The 27,129-nt window shown below is 39.1% G+C and overlaps 1 protein-coding gene across 2 annotated transcripts in view; it reads right to left on the bottom strand.

The window, feature by feature from the left end:
- Positions 1 to 408: 408 nt before the first annotated feature.
- phldb3 (pleckstrin homology-like domain, family B, member 3) overlaps positions 409 to 27,129 on the bottom strand; it is a 39,950-nt gene continuing 13,229 nt past the window's right edge. Inside the window, exons 2-15 of one of the 2 annotated variants that reach the window (XM_074683480.1) lie at positions 26,865 to 27,013; positions 26,615 to 26,725; positions 23,950 to 24,078; positions 23,449 to 23,577; positions 17,437 to 17,619; positions 14,618 to 14,728; positions 10,807 to 10,908; positions 8,814 to 8,898; positions 8,161 to 8,320; positions 5,856 to 5,937; positions 5,342 to 5,491; positions 4,056 to 4,266; positions 3,752 to 3,837; positions 409 to 2,993 (exon numbers count right to left, since the gene is read on the bottom strand). In XM_074683480.1, coding sequence (XP_074539581.1) covers positions 2,859 to 2,993; positions 3,752 to 3,837; positions 4,056 to 4,266; positions 5,342 to 5,491; positions 5,856 to 5,937; positions 8,161 to 8,320; positions 8,814 to 8,898; positions 10,807 to 10,908; positions 14,618 to 14,728; positions 17,437 to 17,619; positions 23,449 to 23,577; positions 23,950 to 24,078; positions 26,615 to 26,725; positions 26,865 to 27,011 — 1,821 coding nt within the window. In that variant the 5' untranslated portion in view covers positions 27,012 to 27,013 and the 3' untranslated portion in view covers positions 409 to 2,858. The remainder of the gene's footprint in view (positions 2,994 to 3,751; positions 3,838 to 4,055; positions 4,267 to 5,341; positions 5,492 to 5,855; positions 5,938 to 8,160; positions 8,321 to 8,813; positions 8,899 to 10,806; positions 10,909 to 14,617; positions 14,729 to 17,436; positions 17,620 to 23,448; positions 23,578 to 23,949; positions 24,079 to 26,614; positions 26,726 to 26,864; positions 27,014 to 27,129) is intronic. The other variant, XM_074683481.1, reaches the window with a different exon arrangement.

The raw sequence follows: 27,129 nt of genomic DNA, 5'->3' as shown, positions 1-27,129 counted from the left end.
TAAAAGTTCACAGGGTCAAATCCATGAGGCCTGAGGTGAGAGATAAATACTTTACAGGAAGACTTTTATCTGTTTAGGTAAGCAACTGAAAAGCGCCTGAAAATACTTCACAGGTTGAAAGACTGCGTAAAAATGCTGCAAAATTATACCAACAAAGTCTCTTTGTTTTTTCCTTCAATAAGTGCCAAAGAACACAAACATAAAAACCCATTGTAATGAGACCGGACAATGGACCCAATGGCTGCTACTGTTGAGATGTCATTTAAACCACCTCATATTACTATGCAGTTAACCAAAATGCATTGAAAAAGCAAAAATAAAGAAAAAATATTGATGGAAAACAGGAGAGTTGGAAAAAAGGGAGCAAACTAAAAAAAATCTTTTATGAATAAAAATTTAATAGTGCATTCAATACAGTGTATACCTTCATTTATTTGCATATCAAACCCATATAAATTTCCAAATAATAATTTAATTCATCAAAATTAAATTTATGATGGCAAATGGATAGGATGAGGACAAAAGTATGCAACAATATGAAGCAATCAAACACAAAAACTTACCGTAAGGCATGCCCAGACCTCTGTGACAGTCTACTACAGAGTGTTACACGTGATTGCATTATATTGTTGTTGTCTTTGTTGTTGTGTCCATACTCAGTTGATGTGTGCAGGGATTAAAGTCAAGTAAAACAATTTGAAAGAGGAGCTAGTTTGAAAGGTTGTTTTCATAAAGACAACTTCTTCCATGACTGATTTCGACATATCTGGGGTGGAAACATGGCAGTGTTTCATGCGAAGATGAGGTTTTTGGGGCATTTTTAGAGCATTGAGCAAAAAATGTAAGCGCTTGTTTAGAAATGAAAGTAATACCATAAGTTCAGAAAGGTAAATATTCTTCTGGTCAATGTCTTGTATGCATAAATGATTATTTTGATGCTGCAGCTGGTAAAGGAAAAGCTTGTTTTCAGATGTTTTTTTTATTCAGAACATATAGAAGAGCTGCTCATGATTTCCTCAAATTCTTTTTCCAATTTATCTTATATCAGAAGGGATACTGTAGTTCTCTGTAGTTGTTACATCAGATAATTTGCTCCACCAGCATAACCAGATCCACGATCCACTGAAGTACGGCCAGACAAGCTGCTATGTTGTAGACGAGTTACTGTAGACCAGCTACTTTGTATTGTTTCCATTTATCTCAGTTGATATTTATGATGCAACCAGTGGAATAGAGTTTTGCTTTGATACTGATTGTTAGGTAACTGCTTTATCAAACCGGGAGATTTTTCTGCCGTAAATTTGGTTAACTGTATTTAGGAGGAGGTGGAGTGAATCATGGTTAAGAGCAAGTATTGTTATACTCTCTAACCACACTCACGGAAAGCCTCTCATCCAATCGTATCTGTTTTATCATTTTCTTTGGTGTCATAGTTTGGTCATGCAACTTTAAAGGAGATACATTTTTCGGCTGTTGATTGGTGAGTCACAACCTTATCCAGCATCCCTGTACACCAACAGTTTCAGTGGTAGCTACCTTAAATTCTAATAATGCCTCCCATCCTTTGCACTATGAATTTCAGCTTCACTCCTAAAAGCCTCACATTATTTATTTATTTTATTCATCTATTTATTCTTTACATATTTATTTTTTAAGATATGGAATCATATTTTGGTGATCCGGCAAGTCTGACTATTTTTTAAGGTTTTGTATTAATATCTTGTAACTTCATATCAAAGTGGATGTCACAATCTTCACACAAGTGTTGTTACACTATAAAGCTAGTTAAATCTGGTGTTTTCAAAGTGCAATGCTAGCGTCTGATGTAAACTGTCATGTGTACTTCAGTAGCCTACAGTACTTGACTTAATATGCTTAGTTACCTCACACCACAGAGTTGAAAACACGCCAAAAAATGAGCTATAGCATCTTTAACTGACATTGAAAGTGGGCAAGGTGGGTTACAACGGTCAGTCTTAGCGTCATATCGCGTTATTTTGGTAATATGTGCTAACAACATTCAATTGTAACCCCGGTTACTGCGAAGCCTACAAAGCTGTCGCGTGCATACAGTTTCTAGAATCAGTTATTTTCCCGCCGGTTGTCACTCAAACGTTTAAACCGGCAAACTCCCCGTGTCGTGTTCATTCAGCCGTGGTCCGCTTTTAAAGAGAGCAAATGAAGTGCTGTGTCCAAACATTGAGCGAGCAGGGCACGCTAATGTTTGCTACGAGAAAAAGCTTAAAGCTTTTAGCTTACTATTTACCGTGAGCAGACGGTGTTTTCCAGCGGACGTCACGTTGAAGACCGGGAGATATGATTGGCACATCGGCATCAACAGGTATTAAAAACTACCTCTATAACACTACACGCTTCATGTGAGCGACCTGGACCTGGCTGACAGTTAAAAAACAGCGATTTGTCGGTAACGTTATCTCTGCTCCTCTTGATTTATTTTGTCCCGTCGGATAGACACTGATCAAAACATCAATCCAATTATCAAATTGACGAACTTTAATCCCTGCACAGTGAGCTGTGGAGAAGTCCACAGCGGTCCGGCTTTACATCATGTAATGGCATTAAATGCTGCAATGGCGGGCTGAGGCCAGCAGAGGGAGCTCAGGCTCAAAGAGTGAATAAAACCTCCCAGTAACAAAGTCCCAGAGTTCAGCCTGTCACCACTAAAGCATCACTTCTTCAGTAACAGTCTCTTCCAAACCACTGCATCCTCATGTCACATGTGCTTCATCCACAGATTCCTGAGTCCAAGTACAGAGTCCGTCCCACACAGGGCACAAAAAAAGACTAAATGTCTCAGTAGCTTCCCTCAAGGATTTAGCAGTCACATGAGCCAGATGTCAATACCGGCTGTGCTCATCTGTTGCAGTGACGATGACATCCATCCAGATCCGCATGGACACTGCATTAGAAGCCACTAGGAAGAAAAGACGGTCGTGTGTCTTCACGCAGAACGTCAGGCTGGGTCGTGGAGACTGAAAAATGGACACAGTAAAAATGTATAAGGATTTTATGTTTGGTAAGGAGATAAGCTAAGTTTTTATGTTTTCATGTACACATCTATGTATACATCTATATACCCTGCTAAAGCAGAAGAAGTGCCCAGAAAATGTAATGCAGTTCAGGACATAGTCTCCTGAGCTTCCTCTCACTGATTGATGAGGAAATAGTATTGACGGGGTTTCTCAAGGTAATTGTATTGTGATAGTAAACCTTCAGTGTCATGTGACACGCCATGACACCTGAGACCAATTAACCCCCACTCAGCAGGTCTTGTGCAACCGGACAAAAGCCTCTGATAACTAATTCAATAATTACAGAGATCACCTGTGTCTTTACTGCCGCACTGAGCTGCCAGGTTGCTGATGCGCCCACTGACCCAGAACGAGCAATCATTAAACTTATATTTGTGTCAAACAAATATTTAGTTTAAACATCAGTGGATTGAGCAATGCCTTCTGGGGAGTTGAGGCATGCAACTCAAGCTGCACAAACTTCACATTTGTCATGCATCATTGTCAACATCACATGACAAACCTACCCTCAAAATTTGACGGTCTATTTAAGCTTCCACCCACTGACTCTGCTCTACCCTGCACTCAAGTTTTAATCCACACTACCCCCTCAGCATCCTCCTGGATAAGGGAAGTAAGATTTTATCTCTGCCTGTAAAATAAATCTGGGAGCGATGAGGTCAAATCTGATTGATGTTGTACCCTGCATGAGAACTCACAGAGGTGGCTGTTCGTAGGTGGTCATAGTAAACTTCTTCTATAGCTTGGAAATAAATGACTCCCTTTAGCTTCCTCTCATCACATTCTGCAAGAGAAGAAGAAAGACGAAAAAAATGTCACGTGGCATCCTTTAATGACTTCTTTCTTCCATAATAAAATGTACATTAAAGAAAACAAAGAATAAAAGTGTTATTGATGCATTTTATTTTTAAATAAGCAAGAACTTAAGTGATACACACAGCTTTCACATATGCAAACACACACTCTGTATTTGCGCACACACCGCTCTCCCACCAGTCTAACCTGTATAGTAAGCTAGTCGTCTGTGGTCCATGTCAAACAGGAACCATCTTTTCTTCCAGGTCTTCACCCTCCCCCCTCGTTTGGTGAGGAAACCCGCACAGCGCCGAGGCGTCAGCCGCAGGTCTGTGCAGCCGGCGACACCGTGACCCAAAGACTCCAGGTGAGCTCGCAGGTCAAAGTTAGGGGAGAGGAAGAGAGGCAGGCTGCGCTGCTGGGGAGATAAACAGAGTTGAGATAAAAAGAGGCCTTTCATTTTCCCTGGAAATGGAAGAAACAGAGAAAGCATTCCTCTCCTGTAATTATGGTTGGTTGTTTTTAAAGTTTGAGAAGAAGCCTTCTGTGTTTACATGAAACAGATTTATCTGTATGGGTGCTTCAGAGTGCGTCTGATTTACTTCTTCTTGGTACACTGCTTGGAAACAATCATAAGTTCACTGTGCAGAAATCTTAGGTTTTTAGCTTAACAAATCTGACCCTACGGAAGCCTCGAGAGGCAAATTAGAAAAAAACTTTAAGTTGTCCTGTGTCAATGATGTAAAAGCAGGTTAAGTTTTTTATTGTAATAATAAGAGTCCCTTCTTTATTTTCCTCTCAGGCTTTCAGTGAAGCACTTAAACAAACACGTTTTGAAATTGGTTAACAGTGTGTTCTTCTCATCTGCATTTGAAATGTCAACATTTATTACTATGGTAAGTCTCTTACTATTGCAGATTTTCTAAGACATACCAAAGAAGAAAAACTGACACTAAGACAGCTGGAAAATAGCTTTATTACAATAAATTTCTTTTCTTTTTCTATTTGAGTCATTATGGAAAAAAGTGAGAAGGATTTCCTTTCCCATGATTTTTTTTCTCACTGTTTTTTTTTGGCTAAGCTATTGTAAATGTTTTGGCACAAGAAGTGAGGTCTAGAGGTATATCTCAAAAGTGCTCTTTGTTGTCGTACTTACTTTCACCACAAGAGGCCAAAGAGTATTTTGTTTTACTTAACTTCCTTTCCTATTTTGGTTAAAACAGTTTGGGTTTTGTTTAAGATAGATTAGCTTATCTTTTTTCAGTATTTTTGAACGAAGCTTGCGTTAAAGCTCTTAACAAAAATCTACCTTATTTTTGTAAATTACTGCTTTTAATCAGCTCATCTCTGGGTGTATTTTTTACCCTCCTCATCCCCAAACCATCTTCTGGAAATGTAAAAGTACCACAATTACATCTAAAACAGACAGATATAAGCTATATGAGTTAGAAAGTGTAGTTACAGATTTCATTCAAAGGTTATTTCAAATGTACCTCTGGGGACTTAAGTGGCGAACCGGCCTTCGGTTCCACTCTTGTTTCTGGCTCTGGACTCTGTAAGGTATCTGGCTCAGGTGGTTCTTCTCTGGGAGAGTTCAGTTCTCGCTGCCTTCTCTCCTCCAACAACAAACGCCGCCGCTCTTCCTGGGTGCACACATTTATCAAGGAAAACACACCAGAATATATCAGCAACACATTCAGGGTGATAATTAAAATAAAAGTCTACCTGCCAAAAGGAAAAGTTTGGTTTCTGTGTCTAAAAGAAGAAGCATTTCCCTCTCAAGCTGGACACTCCTCATAAAGTCACTCGTACACCTTCACATTTTTTGTCTTAGCATTCACAAGCTTCAAACATGCATCACAAATATTCACACATCTGGTGGCTGTTTTCTCGAGCTGTCATGTGTGAGCTGGGTGGGTGTCAGCGGGCGGACAGCCGTGTCTAATGCAGGGTGTCGAGGGTGATTAGAGGTGTCAGTGAGTGTTTCTCCCACAGCAGGTGACTCACCCGCTCCCTGAGCAGCCGCTCTCTCTCTGCCTTTGCTTCTCTCAGTTTCTTCTCAATCTCCACCAGATCCAGCAGAGAGGGGCTGTGAGGAAGGAGGAGAAATGTTGGTAACCAATCCAAATGAACACAGAGAGTGGGACACAAAAACACCTACATAAGATCATGAGAAGCACTACACCACACTTTTAAACCCTTAAGTAAAAAACAGGCCACTGAGAATCACACCAACATGACACATTTAGTGTTTGAAAGCGATTCAAAACAAACCAGACTTCAGCATAAAATTTACTCACAAGGCAGAAGTTAACTCATTAAATGTGAAGGAAGCTTCTGAATCAACACATCTTTTTAAAACAGCTTGAGAAAACCAACAGTGTCTCAAAGAGAAACCAGGTGTCTGTGATCTTTAAACTCTTACAGAACTCAACCTGTTGTTGACAGCATTACGTGACACTGTGGTTTTAAACCCTACAGTAATGACAAACCAACATTCTTGCTGAAGTGCAAAACAAGAACCCGCAGAAAAACAAACAACATCTTGTACGCTTATTACCCAGCTGTGTTAAATACTTTATTCTGATTGGTCAAAACCTCACAACATTACAAGACGTCTAATGGTGCAGGAGGCATAAAAGATCACCTTATCACAGATTCCAATCTTGCTCAAATAGAAAAAAAAAGTGAAAGCAAGCAGTACATTAATAACCCAAACTGTTTCGTGTTTGGCCTAAATTAAACAAGACCAACTTTAACCTTCTGCACTTGTTTGCATGCACAGTGGGGCCTTTTGCTTCAAAACCAAAACCAAACAATGAAAAAACAAACAAAACCAAAGAATTTCTATTAATGTCTCACTGGACTATATTTGGGTTGTGCATGAGCTACTTGTATGAAGCTAATATGCTCTGTAGATTCTGCAGAAACTCAACAACTCTTACAGCTGACATCTTTAAATGTTGCTTTTTAAATTATGTACATAAAAATTGTTCAGAAAGCAGGATGAGAAATATTTTGGGCCAAACATGTTGTTTGCAGGTCAAAATCAGTGGCGGCTGGTGGAGTTTTATCCAGGGGGGGCTATGACTACAAAACAGACATATACTAATAAGCAAGCAAACGTGCTAGGGTATCACACCTGTGTATTTACATCAATAACAACACAAAAAACAACATTATACTGTTGAGGTCCGCGCTCTTTCACATTCACCTTCTCCTGATACGTTCTCCTCTCAAAAGGTAACTCTATGAGGGACTTCACTGTGTTATTTATGTTTTTTCTCTCCATTATGTCTCCGTCTGATTGTCTCCTACTCCTGCGGCTCGAGCTGTTAATCAACTACACTGTATAACAGACGGCTGTGACGTTGGCTCCATAGCGGGAGGGTGGTGGTATGCTGCATTCAGCTCTGGGCGTAAGGGTCTACGGTCAAAGATTTCTGCGCCCCGGGGCGGACACACGTCACCAATCAGATAACGCAGATGAATTAAAAAACTTTACCTATCATAAAATATATAATATTCATTGTGCAACTTTCAATATATAAATATATACATGTAGTTCAGGACATTATATTTCATTATTTCTTTTTCTTTTTTATTGTCTCATTCTTCAAGGTTATGTTGACGGTAATGACGGTGGGGCGGCGCCCTAGCGCCCTCTATTGGCCAGCTGCCACTGGTCAAGATAGTCTGAAAGTGGAAAATAATCCTGATAAAAATCCAGATCTTGACTTGACAAAAAAAAAAAAATCCATTTTTTTCACAACATTGCCCCCTAATGGTGAACATTTTCCCTGGTCAGAAGCAGAGTTTGCTGATGTTTACAAAGAAGGTCACACAGCAGAAAACTGACCACTTATCATCTGGTATCAAAAGACAATAAGGAACAGGTGAGGTTTAGATTCATAAGTCTGTAATGATGACACAAGTATGTTTGACCACACTTAGTGACAGATTTTTTTTAGAAATCACTCAAATAAACAGTTAATAAATAGAGAATTTATGTGTTTCTTTCAGATTTAATGAATATGTCAGAAAAAGACGCTGGCTCTTGGTCATTTTCACAAAATCAAATGTGCCCCCCTAGTTTGAATTGTTCACTCTTTTTCTTCAAACTTAAGATAAATGCAGTTCAATGTGTAAGATTTCTGCTTTCTATAGCCTTTTACAATATTTTATCGTGATTTTATCCGTTACATTATCTTAGAGTCAACAGGATTTCTGTCCAAATCTAAGCAAAGATGACCCACAAATCCACTGCGGTCTGATAAAGAAGTCTCGTCAAACTAACAGAGCTCTAACTGACCTGGCAGCCCGAGAGCTCGTCGTGCTGTTACATGGAGTGATGAGCCCGCCGCCATTGCTGGTCCCAGGTCTGTGCACGCTGCTGTGCCCGTTACTGAGCCTGTGGGAGGGCAAGAGGGACGTGAGAGCCTCGGGGCTGTCTGGAAGCTTCCTCACCAGCCCTAACAGAGGTGAGGGGACAGAGAAACACACATGAGAGCTCCAGAGATTAAGGAAGTGTGACTATACGCAGGCGTGAGAAAACATTCAGATTTTCAGTTATGGGATAAAAAACAAGGATTAGAAAGTAGGACACACTTGGCAAGACTTGACTTGACCTTGTAGATCAGGCTTCTTGTAGAATTAACGAAAGAAAGGTGTGTGTGTGAAAAACAGATACTACTAATGACGCTTTTAGAGTCAGTATATGTGTGCTGCTGTGGCTCATCCGGTCCATACAGGTTAATCCTGCTTTCCACCAACGCACCAACAGCCTGCACCTCCACTGACACACCTTTGATTTGACTAAAAGGGAGGGAACTGAGCAAACAGTCGAACAAAATGAGGACGTATGAGCAAAGAGAGCATGTTTATTGTTCTGTATCATGGAGCTATCTGGTTTGACAATCAGGAGGACAATGAGAAAGAGAAAAAGAGGGGGTTTGTGAAGCTCACCTTGTGCTGAGAGAGGCCGGTCGTGTGCTCGGCTTCGATTAGAGCTTCGTCTTCTGGGCAAACTGGCGGATTCTTTACATGGATCCTGCAAAATGAAATTAACGGTACATCACTGAGCTGGACTTTGAACTCCATGTAAAATATGCATTTATCATGTTAGGGTTTAACTCCTAAACATAGCAACAAAGTATTACATCACCTTTTATTTATCAAGTTTGAATTTTGGACACTTACAACAAGAACTTTAGCTCCCTTAGATTAAACCATGTATTTGTTGCAGATTATCTTGTTTCTCTGAATTTAATGTTTCAGGGAATAAACAATAAAACTTGATTCAATTTGTATCCAAGTTTATTTGACGCCTTCACAATAAATATTTGAAGAGTCAAGACACAATTCTTTGCTTTGTTAATCCTTGTAAGCAGCTCTCTGTGACATTTAGCTGAGTATCCTTTAAGATCAAAGTAGTAGTTCTGATTTCTTAACCAAAAGTAGCCGGCATAAATAAAATCTGTCATCTGGGAAATGGGAGGAAATAAAGTCATTTTTTAAATCATTCATATCAGAATGAAGTCAGATCTTTTTTAACCTGGGGCTTAAACATTCAATGCCAACAGACGTTTAACAGCAGTTTCTCAAATTCATCACACGGCTGGGTTTAATATCAGTTCTGATTGGTCAATACTCCAAACAAACAGGCTTTTTGTGTCTCAACAGCAGCATGCTGTCCTCAAGGACACACTGCTGCTATGGATAAGGCTGCAGTAACATTCCACTCACTAAACAACTTAACTTTATTTATCCAGCATCTTCCACACATATGAGCATGCAACTTAAAGTGCTTCACAAAACAACAGAGAGACAGAAAGTAACAGAGTTGGGTAAAATGGTAAAAGACTACAACACTACAACTCTTATCAGTTGTTTTTGTCTTTTTTTTAAGTAAAAATTGTCTTATTATACTCGATATGAGCCACTTTCAACTTATCAATCCAGAAAAATGTCTTGTTTTAAGTTATCAGAGTACAAAAATGAGGTTTAAATCAGTAAACCAGTAACCAGTAAAAAAATCTGCCAATGGAACAAGAAAAAATTGCTTGAAAATATCCTTGAGACTAGAACAATGTCTTAATACAAGTTACTTTTCTCTTGTTCCATTGGCAGATTTTTTTACTGGTTACGAGCAACTCAGACCTAATTTTTGTCCTTAAATAACTTTAAACAAGACATTTTTCTGGATTGGTCATGTGAATTTGGCTCATATTAAGTCTAAAAAGGAATTTTCTACTGAAAACAAGACAAAAACACTTGAAAAGATTTCAGTTTTTGCAGTGTAAAGTGGGGGTCACAAAAAATGATAAGGTGTGTGTGTGTGTGTGTGTGTGTGTGTGTGGGTTTTGGGTTTCTGCTTGTAAAATTTTAATTAACATTAACATGTTTAGACCTGTTCATGTTTTTTTTTTCTTTTGGAAGGAGTCTTGAGATAACGTCGTGGTTTGGCGCTTTAAAAATGAAGGTTGATTGATAAAAATTAACAATTTCATCCATAATCCAAAAATTTTCAACATAAATGGGGATCAAATTTTAATAAAAACCACGTTAACATATTTTTTCCTGCATTTCTTAGTTGCTGCAAAGCCTCAGGGTGACTAAGCCAGGATAACTTTACATATTTATAAATTTTTCTTATTTTTGGATTTGAGTATTATTATCTTCCCTTGGCAGGATGTCGCTAATCTCTGGGACTGCTTGTTTTGGGGCTTTAGGCTGAAAAATTTTGGAACCTCCAAACTAAAACACAAAAGGAAAGTGGGGTAGCAAAAACTAAGATTGATACAGTAAAATTAATAAAATAAGTAAGGGTGAAGAGAAAATTAAAAATCAGTTGAAGTTTAAAAAATTAAGATAAATACTAATTGAAAAACTGGTATCATACATTTGATGACCATAGTAATTCAAACAAGCAAACTCTCTGTTCCTATCTGTTGCTTACCTGAGGAGGTTTGTGAATGGTCAGAGGGGAGAGTGACATCATGCAGGGTGCGGAGCCTGTGACATTCGACCAATCAGTGAGCGGCTTCTTCTCTTTAAGAACCTGTAAGACCAGAAAGCGTTTCCATTTGAAATTTAAAAACATATCAGTGATAATATCTGGCTGTAAGACTCAAAAACAGCTCAAACTGACAGATAGAAATAACAAGTTTCAAAGATAGACATGAGGAGTAAACAAGAATGATCTGTATCCACTATGCCTTACGAGAAATACTCTTTCAGCCGAAATAACAAGTTGGTACTTGTTTCAGAGCAGAGTAGGTGACAGAGGCAGTGATTGATGACATCACAACATCACATCCAGCTGAGAATGAAAACTGCCACCACCCAGCGGGATCCTAATGAGTTAAAAAATTATCATTCCCTCACTATCTTCCCCTCATATCCTCCCTCCCTGCTTGACTCACGAACACATGAGCAATTCAGACGCTGCGTGCCGTCCACAGATTAACCCTTATCTGTCTTCACTGCTGCACTAAACACATGCTGACAGGGAATGTGTGAGGAGTGTAGATTTAGTGACTGAGTCTTGGCTGTTGTTTTCTGTTTCATTACAAAAGGCCTCTTGTATTCCCTGTTACCAAAAGTTGAACACAATCAGATTGATTTTCCAAAAGTCGCCTGCTCTATAAGTCAGATTTCTTAAAGACACAGACACATCCATGCGTTAAAGTTCCCTGAGAGTCTGTCAGATTTATAACACATCCCGCATGCGTTCACATTGTAGTCACACACACTTGGTCATGCTGCCTGAACTGACTCTCCTCCTCTGTGCTGCCACTCCCTTCTGCCCTCCCTCCAGCTGTTCCTGCTCTTTCATTTAGAGGAGCAGATGATCTAAACATGAAGGCACTTCTCTGAAAAACACAACTCTAACGCCCGTCAGCTGTGACGATCGATTCAAGTTCTCTGCTTTTTTTGAAACTTACCGCTTGTAATGATGTGGAACTTCTCCCAGCTTTCCTCCTCTTTCCTTCGCTCATCCACACACACTCACATGTACACACACATTCACAGATGCAGCACCCTCCCTCGCAGTACTTACTCCTCCCTCTGTCCTCCCCCTCCCTCTCTCCAGGGTGAGTTAATCTCTGTCTCTCTATCGCTCCCTATCTTGCTCTCAACATGTCAGAGTTTCTTAGTCTTCATCCACATCATGCTTAGTTTTACTGATGCTGTCTGATCAAAAGACTACCAGCTATGTAATAACATTACAGACGTGACCAAGTGGTTATTTATACCCTAATATGTTTCCTGGACTTACTTAACATTTTTGAGAAAACTGCACTATATATGTCACAAACTGACATCTAAAAAAGTGAAACAAATCACTGACTGTACTTTCACAACTCCTGACAGATATTCAAGTCTCATTCTACACAGTTTCCACCAAAGGTGTGCTTCTTACAAAGAGTCATTGTTAAAGTTAAAACAAGCAACCCCTCCAAAAAGCTTGTATCATCCGTCGATGTTTACCTTGAAGGGAATAATGACCCTAAATCTCCCATCAGACATTTGGAAAACAAAATGGAAAAAAGGAGCACAAGAGCATGAAGACTCCTTTGGTAAATAATACTATAATGCTTCCTCTAAGCTGGAGTGCTCACATTTTGTTTTTATTGCTGCTTTGATGACCACATGAGAGCAGCACAGAGTGGGATGATCTGAGCCGACTAATTTCCTGGTTGTTTAACATTTAAACTCTGATAAACTATCAAGTCTTGATGTAGGAAAACCTCTCAGAAAACATCGTTATGGATCACAGCGGCCAGGAGAAAACAACAACCTTCCCGCACAGTTACATCCTGGTTATGTATAGCTGAACTATCTGGCCATCTATCATCAAAGGAGCCGTTAACATGGCAATGGTTTTAGGGTGAAACGCAAAAGTTTTGTTGCGTTTCAGCCTCGCGTTTACACTGAAACAGCGTTTTAGCCGAACTTTTGAAACCGGCCTCCAGAGTGGGATTTTCCTGAAATGCTGCCGACACCATTGCTGTGTAGACAGTTAACAGTCTTCAATGGAAACGCCGATGTCACACTCCGCTTTGCGCGGGAGCATACAACAGGACAACAGTACCGTTGTTACGATTGTCGCGAACTACCATTTTGTGCTTGTGCGGCTCAATCTGCTGAATCTGCTGACTGTCTTTATAAAAAATGTGCATCTGTTGCTCCACTTTTGCACTTAGTATTCGCCAATACACCAGATGATCAGCTCAACTCTACTTCAGTGGAGATCTCCCAAAAGCGGTTCATGGACAGGACAATTATAGCTCCAACTACAGGCCTGGCATACTTACTACAGCGTTTCCGTGTAAACGCAGATTTTTTTCACTGCATTTTAGCGTTTTCAGATGAAATGTTGTCGTGTAAATGGGGCCTAAGCTTGTTTACATCTGGGTAGCAGAGCTTAGTAGCCGACAAACAGGGCTGGTGAGTCCGTTGCTGCCTTAAAGGTTGACAACTGTTAATCAGTTAGTAAATTAAACGCACAACAACTTTAGGCTAAATAACTGAAATTAAAGGGACTGTGAAGTTTGAAGTGTATTTCAGCAACACCTTTGGCCCAAAGGCCTGTCTTTGTTTCGGAAATGAATGTAGATCAGATCTTCTTTTTAAAAACTACCTTTCTTTGTTCAAGCAATGTTTTTCAAGATACAACGCGATGAGGTAAGGCATTTATCAACAGTCAGGTTAGTTAGGTATAGTTAGGTAGTGCTACGATTTGAAATGCGACAACGAGCAAACTTTGAAAGTTTGTACCGTAGTTTAGTAACTGGCTATATATCTCACCACTGACAGCCTGGTGCTCTGAGACATGTCTGTAATGTGTTACCTCTCTCTTCATTTTACTGATAGACTCTCAAGTTTGAACAGACCACTGCAGAATAACTGCTGCATGTGGGTTGAATAAACATGATCACAAACAGCTTAACCCGTGCTTTATCCTTTAGCTCAAGGTTTAGCCTTTAGCTCTTGCTTTATCACTCTCCCGCTTAGCTTTCTTCTGCTCTTCTGTCTTTTTTTTCTGTCTGACAGTTAGGCTCCTGTGTCCACCATCACTGCAAATTTAATCCAAGAAATCCTTTTGGATTAATAGTCTCTACGGCCCCTTTAAAGATCGATAAAATAGACTATGTCCAATCAATGCAAAGCTGCTGTTACTCCAGGACCAATTTCAACAGAATCCACCCCCATGTCTCCTCTAAATGTGAGAAATGTAAAACAGGTGATGGGACCTGGCTTGGCTTTTTGTGAGACATCTCTCACTATGCAGCGTCATATATATCACAAGCTGTTCTTTCCTGACTGTCTAGTTTTTATTTTGGGTCCAAGTTACTAAAGCTCTGGGGTCCCTTCATTGAACACTGATCAGATATTGTGACAATGGAGCCAACTTTTGGATGTATTTCCTATGATACAGTGAAAAATACAGAAAATATACACAACCAACCAGTTAGCATCTAGTGAATTTAACTAATTAATACTCTTATCTAAGGAGGTAAATACCCAAAGCAAAGGTACCTTATCACTGAAAGTAAATACTCTTTTAACTCAATCAGTGAGATTATCTTTCCTTCAGAGACATTAAGAATGCTCTCAAATTCATTCCGAGACATTCACCAACCTGTCGGCATCACTGACAGGGCAGTATCATGCAACATACTGTGCTTTAAACTCTGATACTGGATTAATTTAAGAAAGTAAAACTTAACAGACAGTAAGAAACAACAACATAATCCTTTTACCGTCTGATTGGTGTGGACGAGGTCTCTTTTCTCCTTCCTCAGAGCGTTCAGCTCCTTCTCCTTCTGCCTCTCCATCTCCTTCAGCTGTCTCTCCAAATGCTGGACTCGCTCCTGAAAATTAAAAACATTATCTCCTTCATTTTTGTCCACCACACGGCTCCCTTTGCTTAACACCAGCGACATGTGCTGTCTGTGATTCATTTTCTGGCCTCAGTTTTCTTAATCCTTTCACGATGCTGTGATTGAATCCATCTCTGATGTGACAGTGTGTGTGTGTGTGTGTGTGTGTGTGGGGTGTGAGTGAATACCCGAGAGACCCAGAGCAGAGCAGATCTCCTCAGCTGTGACACAATGCAAATCAAATGTCCACTTTGCAAGTTAATGAGATGCAGGAGCGCCACATGAGAGCAGGGCAAAGAAATGATGAACTGGTTTAAACTGCAGCTTGAGACACCAAACATCACATGTTGGGAAATACACTGAGTAACAGACAGACGGTACAGACGAGAAATGTCATCTACAGCTGAGTCAACTGCTCTCCTCAGAGAACAATCACCCTCTTCAGCTCCTCCTCTTACATACTCCAGCTAATTCAGGAACAATTCAACAATTTTTCAGTTCACAATCTTTCCATCGTCAATAACATCGTGTTCTGGTGCAAGGGTCTGCAACCTGCGGCTCTGGAGCCTCATGTGGCTCTTTGACTCCTTTGCAGTGGCTCCTTGTAGCTCTTAAAAAAAACATTACTGAAACAAAGAGTTTTTGTTTTTCTTAGAGAGGGTTGTGATGAGTAAATACACTGACATCAAATAAAATTATAAGTTGCCATTTTGAATATGAATATATATATATATTTATATATACAAATATATACACATATTCATATGACATCTTGCAATATAAATTTATTTATTTTTTTCAAGATTTTTGAAACAATTTTTTTTACATTTTTATATATATATTTTTTCAATGTTTTGGCATTTTTCCAAATTTAGAAAAAAATGTTTTTTTGAAGATTTTTGAATTTCTTGCAAATTTTGCAAATTTCAACATTTTGAATTTTGGATTTTTTTTTGCATATCCTTTAATTTTGATTTTTGATTTTTTTAAACATTTTTTTTAAATTTTGCAACTTATTGAAATTTCAAAAATTTAGCAAGTTTATGAAAGTTGAGTTCTTACACATTTTTCCTTCCCATTTTCTTTAAATATTTGTAAATGTATTGAAAATAAAAACTAAGTCAACACATGTCCAATTTCATTAACACAGAAATCTTCTAGTTTAGATTATTATTCACTAGAATTTCATACACTTTTTAGTCTTATTGTGCAGATAAAGTAGATTTTGTGGCCACGAATGACTTAACTTTAGGTGAGCTGAGGCAAATGGCTCTGATAAAAAAAAAAAAAGGTTGCAGACATACAGACTTTTTTTCAGTGAGAAAACAAAACTGTTGTACATATTTTAGGAACCTAACCAATGTGGCTGCATCTGCGGATTGCCTTCATTTCACAGTATCAGGAACAGACGGCTAATGTCGCGGAGGCTACATTCATGTTTTATACAGTCTGTGTTTATAACCCCGTAAAGCAATTTTAAAACACTTCACATATAAACTTGACTTTCTTTTTAATTGTTAGCATGTAGGAAATAAGCTTCTTTGTGCTCATGTTCACAGAGCTCCTAAAAAAGCTGTAGACATGCTCCTTTCATTCACCTCATGATAGAAACTGTTGTCAAATTCTTTACAAGACCAACGTTGAATGCACATGTTCAAAACAATCACTCACAATCCAAACAAAGAATGCTGAGATGCAAATGTCTCAACACTCTGAGCCTCTGTGTAATTATGAATTATGATTTATAACACAAGTGCCAACACATCTGAGGTTTCTTTAATGATCCTGTGAGTTCAAGCCAACAGAGTTTTACAGACTCTGAACTATCTGAACTTTCCCGCTCAGTCAGAGAACTCCTTCCTGCACGCGGCATCTCAAAAAACAGGTTTGAGGCTTCAGGTGAAAGCTTTGAATAAATCCCTCTAATTTAGGTCAACGACATGCTGTCATTATTGTTGTTTCAGCTGCCAACTGCTTTGCATTCACATGTGCCCCAGGAGACACACCAAGAATAAATGTTTGGATCCAAGCCAGAACCAAAAAAACCTGTCCACATCCTCTCATGTGTCTTATCTTTCCATTTTTCCCTTCTGTTTCTGCAGCTCTGCTCTCAACTGTCCCGCTCCTTTAAGTCTCTCACAGTGGCCGCTGATGTAATTAAGCTCCTGTCATGTGACAGTGTCAGGGTGATGCTGGTGCGAGTGAGGTAAAGAGTTCACGCTCGTGTCAAGTCTTAAACTGAAACGAGAATCAGGGACTGTGACAGGACAGAGTGGATGTGGGTGTGTGCAGTAATTCTGAAGAGGAGATCTAATCTGGTTGTGTGTTTTTCAGGAGCACATAAGCAACAGTAAAGATCTAACCTCTGCTTTAATCCAAAATATTTTACTGTAGTTCTTCTAGGGAGCTAAAGCTTTGCTAATCATTACTCATAACTCTTTGGATTTTTTTTTTAAGTTTGTGAACGGGAAGCTTGAGGATTATGAGTCAGAAAGACAAATAACGAGCAGTTATTCTGCCTAACAACTAACTCCAACAGCCTGAGACGAGGTCATAAGTGTGTATTGACTGCTTGTGTGGAAGTTGATCCCCGGTGGTCCTTCCTGCACTTACATGAAGCACATGACACGCAGCAAAGCCTTAAACCCGTAAAACATGTCTGGAGCAGCGGAGAAATGCCTCAGAAGCATGTTGTTTACCTGTGCTTTGTTGACCGCTTGCTGCTGACACGTGATCTCCTTCTCCGTCTCCCTCTCACTCTCTTCCTCCTTCTCTTTGTCCGTCGAGCTCGCGTCCTCCTCGTCGATGCCGCTCTCTTGCTCCAGAACACGAAACTCCCAGTCATCGAAGGCTCGAGCTGCTGCTTCCATCGCCTCTTTTTCCTAAATTCAAGGCACAAAAATGAGACTAATATGACATCTTTTGTTTTAAATTTCATACAGTGGACTTGTGTTGTTTAAAATCCTTGACTGATGATAAATGATTTTGGGAGAGTTTGTCTGTTTATTTGGTTGTTTGTTGTGAACAACATAACTCAAAAAGTAACAAACGGATCTCGATGAAAATTTCAGGAAATGTTCAAAACAGGATAAGGAGAAAGTTATTCAGTTTTGGAGGTGATCTGGATCACCTTCTGGATGTAGGATTTTTTCAAAGGATTCTTTATCATTGTGAGATAGGGCTGTTTTCACCATATGTGTATATAACTCCACCATAAATGGTCTGATTGCTTTGCAAAACAATACAAGACAAGGTCACCATAATTTCTGACTGAGGGGAAACATCCAGTTGGTAAAAATGAAGCCAGAAGTGCTAATAGTTGCTGTTCATTGAGGATCCGCTTAAGGCTGGCTGCAGAAAGACTGGAAGTCATGTACACACCAAGCCATAAAAACTGACTTTTATGGCATTAAAAAGCATATTTACAGCCTGGTTCAAAAAACTTTTTTTCTAACTCAGTGATTTAGAAGTTATCAGGATCGTTTGATTGTCCAATCAGAGACACAGCTCAGACCACGTGACTGGCGGGCGCCCTTTAGCTTTTTGAAAGGAAGCTCACAGCTGGCATTCCAACCAATGTGACTGCATCCGAGGATTGGCTTCAGTTCATAGTTTCAGGAACAGACGGGTGACGTCACAGAGACTACGTCCATGTTTTATACAGTCTGTGTTTCTGACAGATGTAAAAGTACAATCCAGGTCCTGCCAATATTCTGGATACTAAGATCCAGAATATGAAATATGTTCTGGGTCATCATAATTTTCAACACTGTCAGGAAACAAATTATTGTACAAACCTGCAGCTTACACCAAATTGTAGCAGACAGTCTGCTGAAAGGGAGTAGAACATTAAAGTAAGACTGAAGTGTTGGTGACAATCACAGTATGCTTGGCAGATGTCTGGGCTCTCTGAGAGCTTTTCGAGTTGTTTTTATCTTTCATTTTTTGCTCTCTTATTTTGCCTTTATTGTTTTGTAGCCTTTCTATATTCTTATTGTTCTTACATCTTTAAGTCCACGCTCTTTTAATTATATGTATTTATCTATCCATTCTATTTGATTTTAACATTATTGCAAATACCTTCTACTATTCCTGATTCTACCTAACTTATGATTCACGCTTGTTTCACTTTTAACCTTTTCACTTATACCCTTTAGGCCTTTAATTGTTTTATCTTTTGTTCATATCTTTGCTTAATTAAAATAATAATTATTCTTTCATTATTTTGTTCATATTTATTTTACAATTTTATACATTATATACATATATTTGATGTTCTGATTTTGTCTGCAACTACCTTTTATTGCCCTATGCATCGCCATTTCCTTCTTTCTCTTACTGAGTTTTATGTTTTTAACCTTTTTTTCTGTCCTCATGGTCTCATTTTATGTTGTATGGTTCTTGTATTGTCTGGGTTTTATTATTCTTATTTACAGGCTCTGTGAGGATTAACTGGCATAAAGCAGTGACACATTTAGCCAGAACTGGTAATTTTTTCCAAGATAAAAACTCAGATGAGTAAATGTATTTATTTACAGTTACCTTGCACCTTGTTTGAGCACCTTCACCTTTGTTTGAGTTAGTTTTTTTCCCGTTACTCAGGCAATTTTTATAAAAGCACAATTAATTTCATCTAAAACATGGTGTGAAGCGCTACGGGAGGTTGAGCCTCCAGTTCTCAGGCCCTTTTCCTTTGGAATTAAAAACCATTCAGGGTTAACAAGATGCAGAAACCCTCTTTGCTTTGAAGAGAAGAGGCTTAAAACCTTCTTTTAGGGGCCTGCTCCAGCTTAGACCAGCCCCTAGTTAGCTGCTTTAGGCTCAGGCGGTGTCTCTTTTATGTGTCCAAGTAGCATGTATCTCAGAACATGGTCATATTTGTCTCTATTTTCTACAGACTTGATCAGATAGAAGACATTAATTTACTTGAGAATTAAATCATTTTTGGTCTTTATATTTAAGAAATCATCAACAGTGAAAGCCCAGGTGAGAGTTGACCCTTGTACAGCCCCATTTTTCTACTCAAATACCGGTAAACTTGTTATTGAGCAAGACACTCTCCGCTTCTGTTCACTTGAGTGTTTGGGATTCTCGGTGGCGCAATTATTCGGACCAACCAGTTCAGAAAAATCTTGACACATAAATCCAGCGTGTCACAACACAAACTATCAACCTGTTCCTGGATGTTGTAAAACAGAGCGATCTTTTGTCTTGTTTTGTCACGTTCACAAAGAGAGGCAGACTTCCAAAGCACTGCGTCTGTGTGTATAAAGTGAAGCGGCTGACACATCAGGCTGAACAGGATCCGAGCAATCTGTGACAGCAAACATCAACATCTGACCAACGCTCAGCACTGCTGCAAACTGAATTTTTAATGACTATAAACTGATCTTTGTGTTCACAGACGTCAGCTACAGACTGCTGGTTGACAGGCAGAGACTTTGACGTCTCCCTGCTTGTTTTTGCAGCTAAATGAATCACTTCTAATCTAATAGATTCTGTAATAAGATAGCATTACCTTGCTAGTTTGCTTAACAAGTAGTCTTGGAAGTTCATCAGTCAGACACACATCAGCTGAAGAGCAGAGTCCAGATTTCTGGCTCAACTTCTCCTTTTCTAAAGGTTTCAGAAAGATCAAAAAAGTCTCTTCAAATCTTCCGTTTTAAATAAGATCTTTGTTATCTGATTGGTTTATGTTGGAGTTTGTCTTCATTAGGACTCAAATAACACACTCAACAAGACTGTGTACAAGAAAAACTGGTATAAAAGTAATGTTTGTTTTGAAATGTTAAATATATACTTTAATTGGTTGTGAGTCAGTGTGGGTTTTGTATATTTTCAGGTATTTTTCCACTGAAGCTCAAGACATGCCAGACGTCAGACATGGCATCCATATAATTACTGGTTACATCTTTATGTCACAGTGACAGCTGTTTATTATCCAGATATGCAGCTTGTGTCTTATATCATCCTTCTTTTGGCTTCATTCAAACATGAAAATGCATCTGTGTAAAAAATAAAATAAAATCAAGGAAGCAGACGTATGACAGGTTATTAAATCTTTCATTCAAGAATTTGTTTTTAGAGACATCATGTAACAGGAATGATGGAGGGTTTTTATGATAACTTAGCGACTGAACTTTGGAACAGTCGGCCAACATCTGAAGTTTGAGTCATCAGTCGAACTAGAGACAGGCACGTGGATAATCAACATGTATTCTATCAATGCATGGTCTAGTTTGTTGTTTACTGGGAACACTTAAGCATCAGGGCTTCATGAATAATGATGAATTGCTGTTTTGTTTGTGTTTAACAAACAGCACTTCTTACAATCATCTCTGAAGGCACAGCAAGACACACTTTCTCTTCATGCTGCTGCAACCTTTATGTTACTCTGGGTTCAGATGTGTCCTGTTAAAAGTTCTGTAACTTTTGAGGGTCTGATCAAGTCTGACTGAAGCTATGTCTTTTTCTGTGAGAGACTGGTGAGCCTATTGGGGGTGCGAAAAATACAGATTTGCGATACATCCTCATACTGATATGTGAAATAACGTTTCAGATAGGTTTTCCCTTTAAAGATGCTACGAGGAGGATCTGTTTTAATTGGACTGCCTCGCCAGCCACCTTGTGGCCCGGAGTCCCGCCCACTGCCGTAAATTGCTTTTAGTGAGGCGTGTGTTTGTTTTTTGGAATTGAATGGCAATCAGCAACAAATAAATTTTCTTTGTTCAAGACAACTTTGTACTAGATGCAATGCGCTGAGTTAAGGTTATTATCAGTAAAGTTACGCAGTACTACAGTTTGAAATGTGACATCAAGCAAACGTTGTATGTAGCGCTATTGGCAGCCCGGTGCTCTGAGACATGTCCGTAATATGTAATGTTAGTGAATCCTGGTTAGCTATGTCCTGCCAATCATCTACCAAGCAGAGCTAATGTAACCTCACTCTTCATTTTATTGATAGACTCTCAAGTTTGAACAGACCACTGCAGAATAACTGCTGACTATGGGTTGGAATGGACATTATCACAAACAGCTTAGTCCTTTTAGATTTTAGCTTGTGCTGTTTCACTCTCCCGTTTAGCTTTCTTCTGCCCTTCTGTCTCTTTTCTGTCTGACAGTTAGGCTCCAGTGTCCACCATCACTACAAAATTAATCACAGACAACAATCTGGTCCTGCTTGACCTGATTGGGAAGCTAAGAAGTCACAATTTGAAATAACCAGTAACCTATAACCTGTAATATTGGCGCTGATAATCTCATTTCTAGGTGTGGATTACGATCAGGCATATATCTAGAATGGCCTTTCTAATGTTGCACATACTTAAACTTTTAGGAGATTTATGCTTTTCTTTTCCGTCCTAAGATTATAGCCTGAGCTTTTTAGCATTTATTGAACTGGAAAATGTAATGGACCAAATCCAATCGAGAGCAGGAAATGAAACCTGGGACCAGTTTGACCAGTGCATCGAGAGCTGTACATGTGGCCCTTGCACTAAAAACGGAGGTAAAACTGCACACAAGTTTTTTAATCACTATTTCATCAGGTATTGTTAAATGAATATCAATGCAATTTATCAAATATCACATAACAACATCTCCTCTGTATCACATCATAACTTATCGCAATGTAAAATCATGTGTCATCATAAAGTATCATAATATATTCTATTTTGTTATGAATTGCCTCCAACATTTGTATTTTTGATGTTATCAGACATTTCTATAGCCGCATTTCCACCAGGAGGATCAGTTCGGGTCTTCTCGGTAAAGCGCACATTTTGTGGCATTTCCACTGATTTATCCCAGGACAGTTCCCCAAATAACCGAGGCGAACCGTCCCACTTTTTGGGACCCTTTCGTTTGAGTGCCGGACTGAAACGATCTGCTCTCGGAAGGTGGAGCAACCTGTAGACCGTTGATTGGTCAAAAGAATCGTCACTTACCCTGTGACAGCAGCTGCAATTCTCCTGGTGGCACACAGTCTTCTCTGAAACAAAGCTTGATTACACTTTGTATCAAAGAGCTACATGCCAATCACGGAGAGGATGAAATGCTGCATGTCTTCCATCTGTGCTCTTTGTTTACTGTGTCGTGTTTTACTTCTTCATTGGATTTATTAGCAGGGCAAACTCTCACGCTGCTACGATAGCGTGATGACGCTATTGTTTAACAGCTGCGGCTGTCGGCATCCAGCTAACACGCTGCCTAACACGAAAGGGCACAGTTTGCTGTGGAAACACAAATGGGATCAGGCTTAACTGTACCAAACCGGGCCAAACCGTACTGAACCGAACTGGACTGCTTGGTGAAAACGCAGCTAATGTGTCATCAAATGAATGTCTAGCAATTTATAGCTGTAAAGAATCAAATCGAAGACTGAAGCACAGGGATATCATTATTGTTGGCCATATCAGGCATCATATCATAATGTATATGACATCCTAATTTACCCTGTGATCCTACTTTTAGAGCTCATTTAGACATGAGACCAACATGTCAAAGCAAGTAAAGCACATGTCTGAAAAGGTCTGCTTTCAACCTCAATATAGAAATGATTGAGTTTGGGGCTCTCATGTGGAGTTATAGGTTGTGTGCTCCATGAGGCAAGCCCTGAAGAGGGGGGCATAATCTAACCTGTGGCACCTTTCCCTTATGCCCCTCCCAAACTCCAACAGGGTTGTGTTGTTCAGTTCAGTTCAGCCACCAACCTGCTGCAGCTGCAGACTCAGCTGTTCCCTCTGGCTCTCTGGCTGAGTGGGGATCAGTTTCTCCTTCTCCTCACACCTCCTCCTCAGTTCCTCCACCCTGCTCCTCTCCTCCTCCAGTCTCTCTCGCTCCTGCAGTCACAGTTAGAGAGGAGAAAAGAAAAAGTACAGTCATCACCAGGCGTCCTAAAGCAAAACAAGCAGAAGAATTTTCCAACCAGACAATAAAAGAATGCAGTGACGAATCAATTTCACAACCGTGTTTATTCAGTGTGTGCTGAAAGGCCGAAACCTAGCTTCAAACCAGCTCCTCTCTGACCTGAACTGCATGGGAAATGACTTCAGAGTTAAGATATCTAGCTTTACTGTTGAATTAAAACTGATAAGCTCACATTTCTTCATGCCAAATTCCTGCAGTGAACTGTACTGCTACTTAAACAGGTGTTGAGCCTTTGAGCTGTAACGATCAAAGCCTGAGTTTTGATTCATATAATTTCACGTTACCTTCTGTCTTCCTCTCTGCCTGAGCTCCTCTCTCTGTCTCTGTAGAGTCTGCAGCTTCTGAGTGTGTCTGTGCAGCTGGTTCTTCTCCGTCTGCAGCTCTCCCTGCAGCAGAGCGATCTCCAGCTGCAGCTGAAAGGACAGGAGACGTCGCCCAGGTGAATCATATTGACCAGACGTTGAGTAAGTCACAGATAAGCATTCCTCTGCCCTGACCGCGAGGATGTTTGGAAAAGACTCTGAGATTAAGATACGCCAACTTCAGCAGAGGCTAAATCAAACTCATGTTTGCGTTCACTTGAACTCTTAGTTTAGGTTGTGAAGTTGATGAAAAAGAAAGTTTTCATCTCACATCAAAAGTTCATCAAAGGCCTCTATATATTGTGTCAGATTTTAGAAAAGTTATGCCAAATGCATTTGTCTTTGTAATTAGTCTTGAATTCACAGGTATAGTCAAATTCATACTTAGTATTTGAATGAACAGTGGAAAAAAAAATGAAATCTTATCAAGTGTTTTTGTTTTATTTTCAGTGGAAAATGCCTTTTTAGACTTCAAATGAGTCCAGAAGATGTCTTGTTTCAAGTTACTTAAAGACAAAAATGAGGTCTGAGTTGCTTGTAACAAGTTAAAAAAATTTGACAACGGAACAAGAGAAAAGTTACTTGTATTAAGATATTATCCGAGTTTCAAGCAAATTTTCTAGCAAACTTTTTTGTTCCATCGGCAGATTTTTTTTACTTGTTACAAGCAATTCAGACCTCAGTTTTTTCTTTAAGTCACTTGAAACAAGACAGTTTTCTGGACTGTTAAGTTGAATGTGGCTCTTAACAAGTGTAATCAGACAATTTTCACATAAAATAAGACAAAAACACTTGATAAAATTTCAGTTTTTTGTAGTGAAATTGTATCAAACAATAAGTTGATCAAGTCACTTTGTGCTTAGCGAACGCTTCATGACACTTTTGGAGGCCTGCTGCTTCATATCTACTTTTTTGAGGAAAGAAATACCAGTCCCTCTTGAGTGGCTCCAACAATTGTTTGAATTAAGGAAAAAATGTTATAATTTAAGAGGGATGTGTGTGTTTAAAATATGTAAAGATAGAACAAACATTTAATACAGATGTGTTTCAGTCATGGGGGTTGGGATATGGAACAGCCTCAGTGATGAGTTGAAATTATCTGTTTCTGTTTCAAAATAGCTTTAAAATGTAAAATAATCACTAATAGAACATAAAAGGAGAACAAATATGGGAGTATAATGTGCAAAAAAACTTTTTTTTTGTACTGTTGATGTTCTGTGTAGTAAAACATATAGATTGTACACAGATTGCAGAAATAAGCCACAGCCTGTAGACGTTTGTTCTTTGGAAATCAATGACCAAATAAAATATTCATACACTTGTTCATTAAAAAGGAGTAAGGTGAAGTTCAAACACGTTTATTATACCCCCTTGTAGGGATAGGTATCGAATTTGGTACTTTTATAGGTACTGACTGAATCCTGTCAAAAGTACCACGATTCACGTAGAATCAAAAGGTAACATGTTTAGGTGCCGAAATGCTTCCTTGTGACTGTGAGGGAGAGGAAGAGTAGGTGAATTTCCATACTGGACATGAACACAGCATTGCAAGGTTATATACTGAAGAATAAACATGTTAAATTAAAAAAAATCATACTTTACTATTAAAAAATTGATTTTTTTACTACATAAATACAAAAAAGTACTGGAAATTGGTACCCTTAAGTACTGGCACTGATTGCCAGGTACCGGGTATCGAATACTGTATCGTTTTAAATGTGAAAGGTACCCATCCCTACTCCCCTGATCTTTCTTCATTCCAAACTCACACATATCTGAAGCCACAGTGTCAATCACAAAAGAAAATGAACATGACTCAGATTTCCAATTATATTGATTTCCTCTGATTCTGAGCCTTAGCTCACGAAAATGCTAACAATTAAAAAAACAAACAAAACAAAACAACAACTTTAAACTAAAATTGAATTGATCAATTTCATCATTAAGTAAATTTAAGAATGTTTAATCCTGCTACTGAGATTGAGATTGGAATATACTTGCTATCAATATTACCATCACATTTTTCTGTTGTTTGTGTAAATGCTTGGTTCAGTAAATGGTCAAACTGCCCACCTTGGTTTTCTTATGGGTGTATCAGTCTGTTTGTCTTTTTTTGTCTTGTTTTTCCCCCTTTTCTTTCTGTTATTCATGACTGAAATAGTAACAACATCTTTTGTAGTGTTCTGTTTATTATTGTGATTTTTTCTTTTTCTTTTTTTGTTACAGTTTTTCTTTTTTTTTTTATAACATGTTATGGATTGGATCTTTTGGGGGGACCCCCTTGAAAACAAGATGATACACCTTGAGGCTTCTATCCACAGTTACTGGTTGTATTTCTTCAGAATCAAAGAGTAGGAAATCATTGGTGATTAAAACTATTTTTTATGAAGGATGTTTTGATATTTCTAAATAAAATATTATTACTTAGTTTTTTTTTCTTAATGAGTTTTTTTTTTTTTTTATCATCTGACATGATTTTACTTTCAAGCCCCTATCCTCACTTTAGTTGATGTTGGATTCAGATTTTAACCAAACTTATAACTTACAGCAATAACAGTGGCAGGCTACAAATGTCTCACACACTCACCTCTATCTTAAGTTCCTCCTTGTGTTGGTCAATCTCCGCGATACGTCGCTGGATCATTGAAGGCGATGTCAGGATCCTGAGTGAGCCCCCCTCCAGTTTTTTAACACAAGACTGATGTAAGAAAGAAAACAGATTAACCACTTTCGAGCTTAAACTCAACTTACTGTACATTCAGGAGCCAAAGGATGTGTTTGTTTTATGTGAGTAAGCCGTGTTTAATTCTCCATCATCTTTGACAGCCTTATCTTACCCTCTCACTTTCCGTGCTGCTTGTCTCTGTGTCTGACTCCGCCCCCGAGGAGGCGGGGCTCTGACCTCCTGCCACTCTGGTGATCCACGGCGGCCGCAGACCAGGCTGCCACTGACTCCTGGTGCTCTCCATGTTGTGTTGGGGCATTTCTAAGAGGAGAGATGGAGGGAGTTAAGGAGAGCTCCAGAGCAGGAGGGGGTCTGTGAATATTGTTGTAATCTAATCTGTGGTTGAAGGCGTGTAAGGGATCAGCTGACACTTCACA

The sequence above is a fragment of the Halichoeres trimaculatus genome, unplaced genomic scaffold (genome assembly GCF_033239565.1).
Source record: "Halichoeres trimaculatus isolate MK-OKI-2021-1 unplaced genomic scaffold, fHalTri1.1 fHalTri1_scaffold_12, whole genome shotgun sequence".
NCBI lineage: Eukaryota > Metazoa > Chordata > Actinopteri > Labriformes > Labridae > Halichoeres > Halichoeres trimaculatus.
The sequence above is the reverse complement of the archived record's forward strand: the minus strand, read 5'-3'. Positions and strand labels throughout refer to the sequence as shown.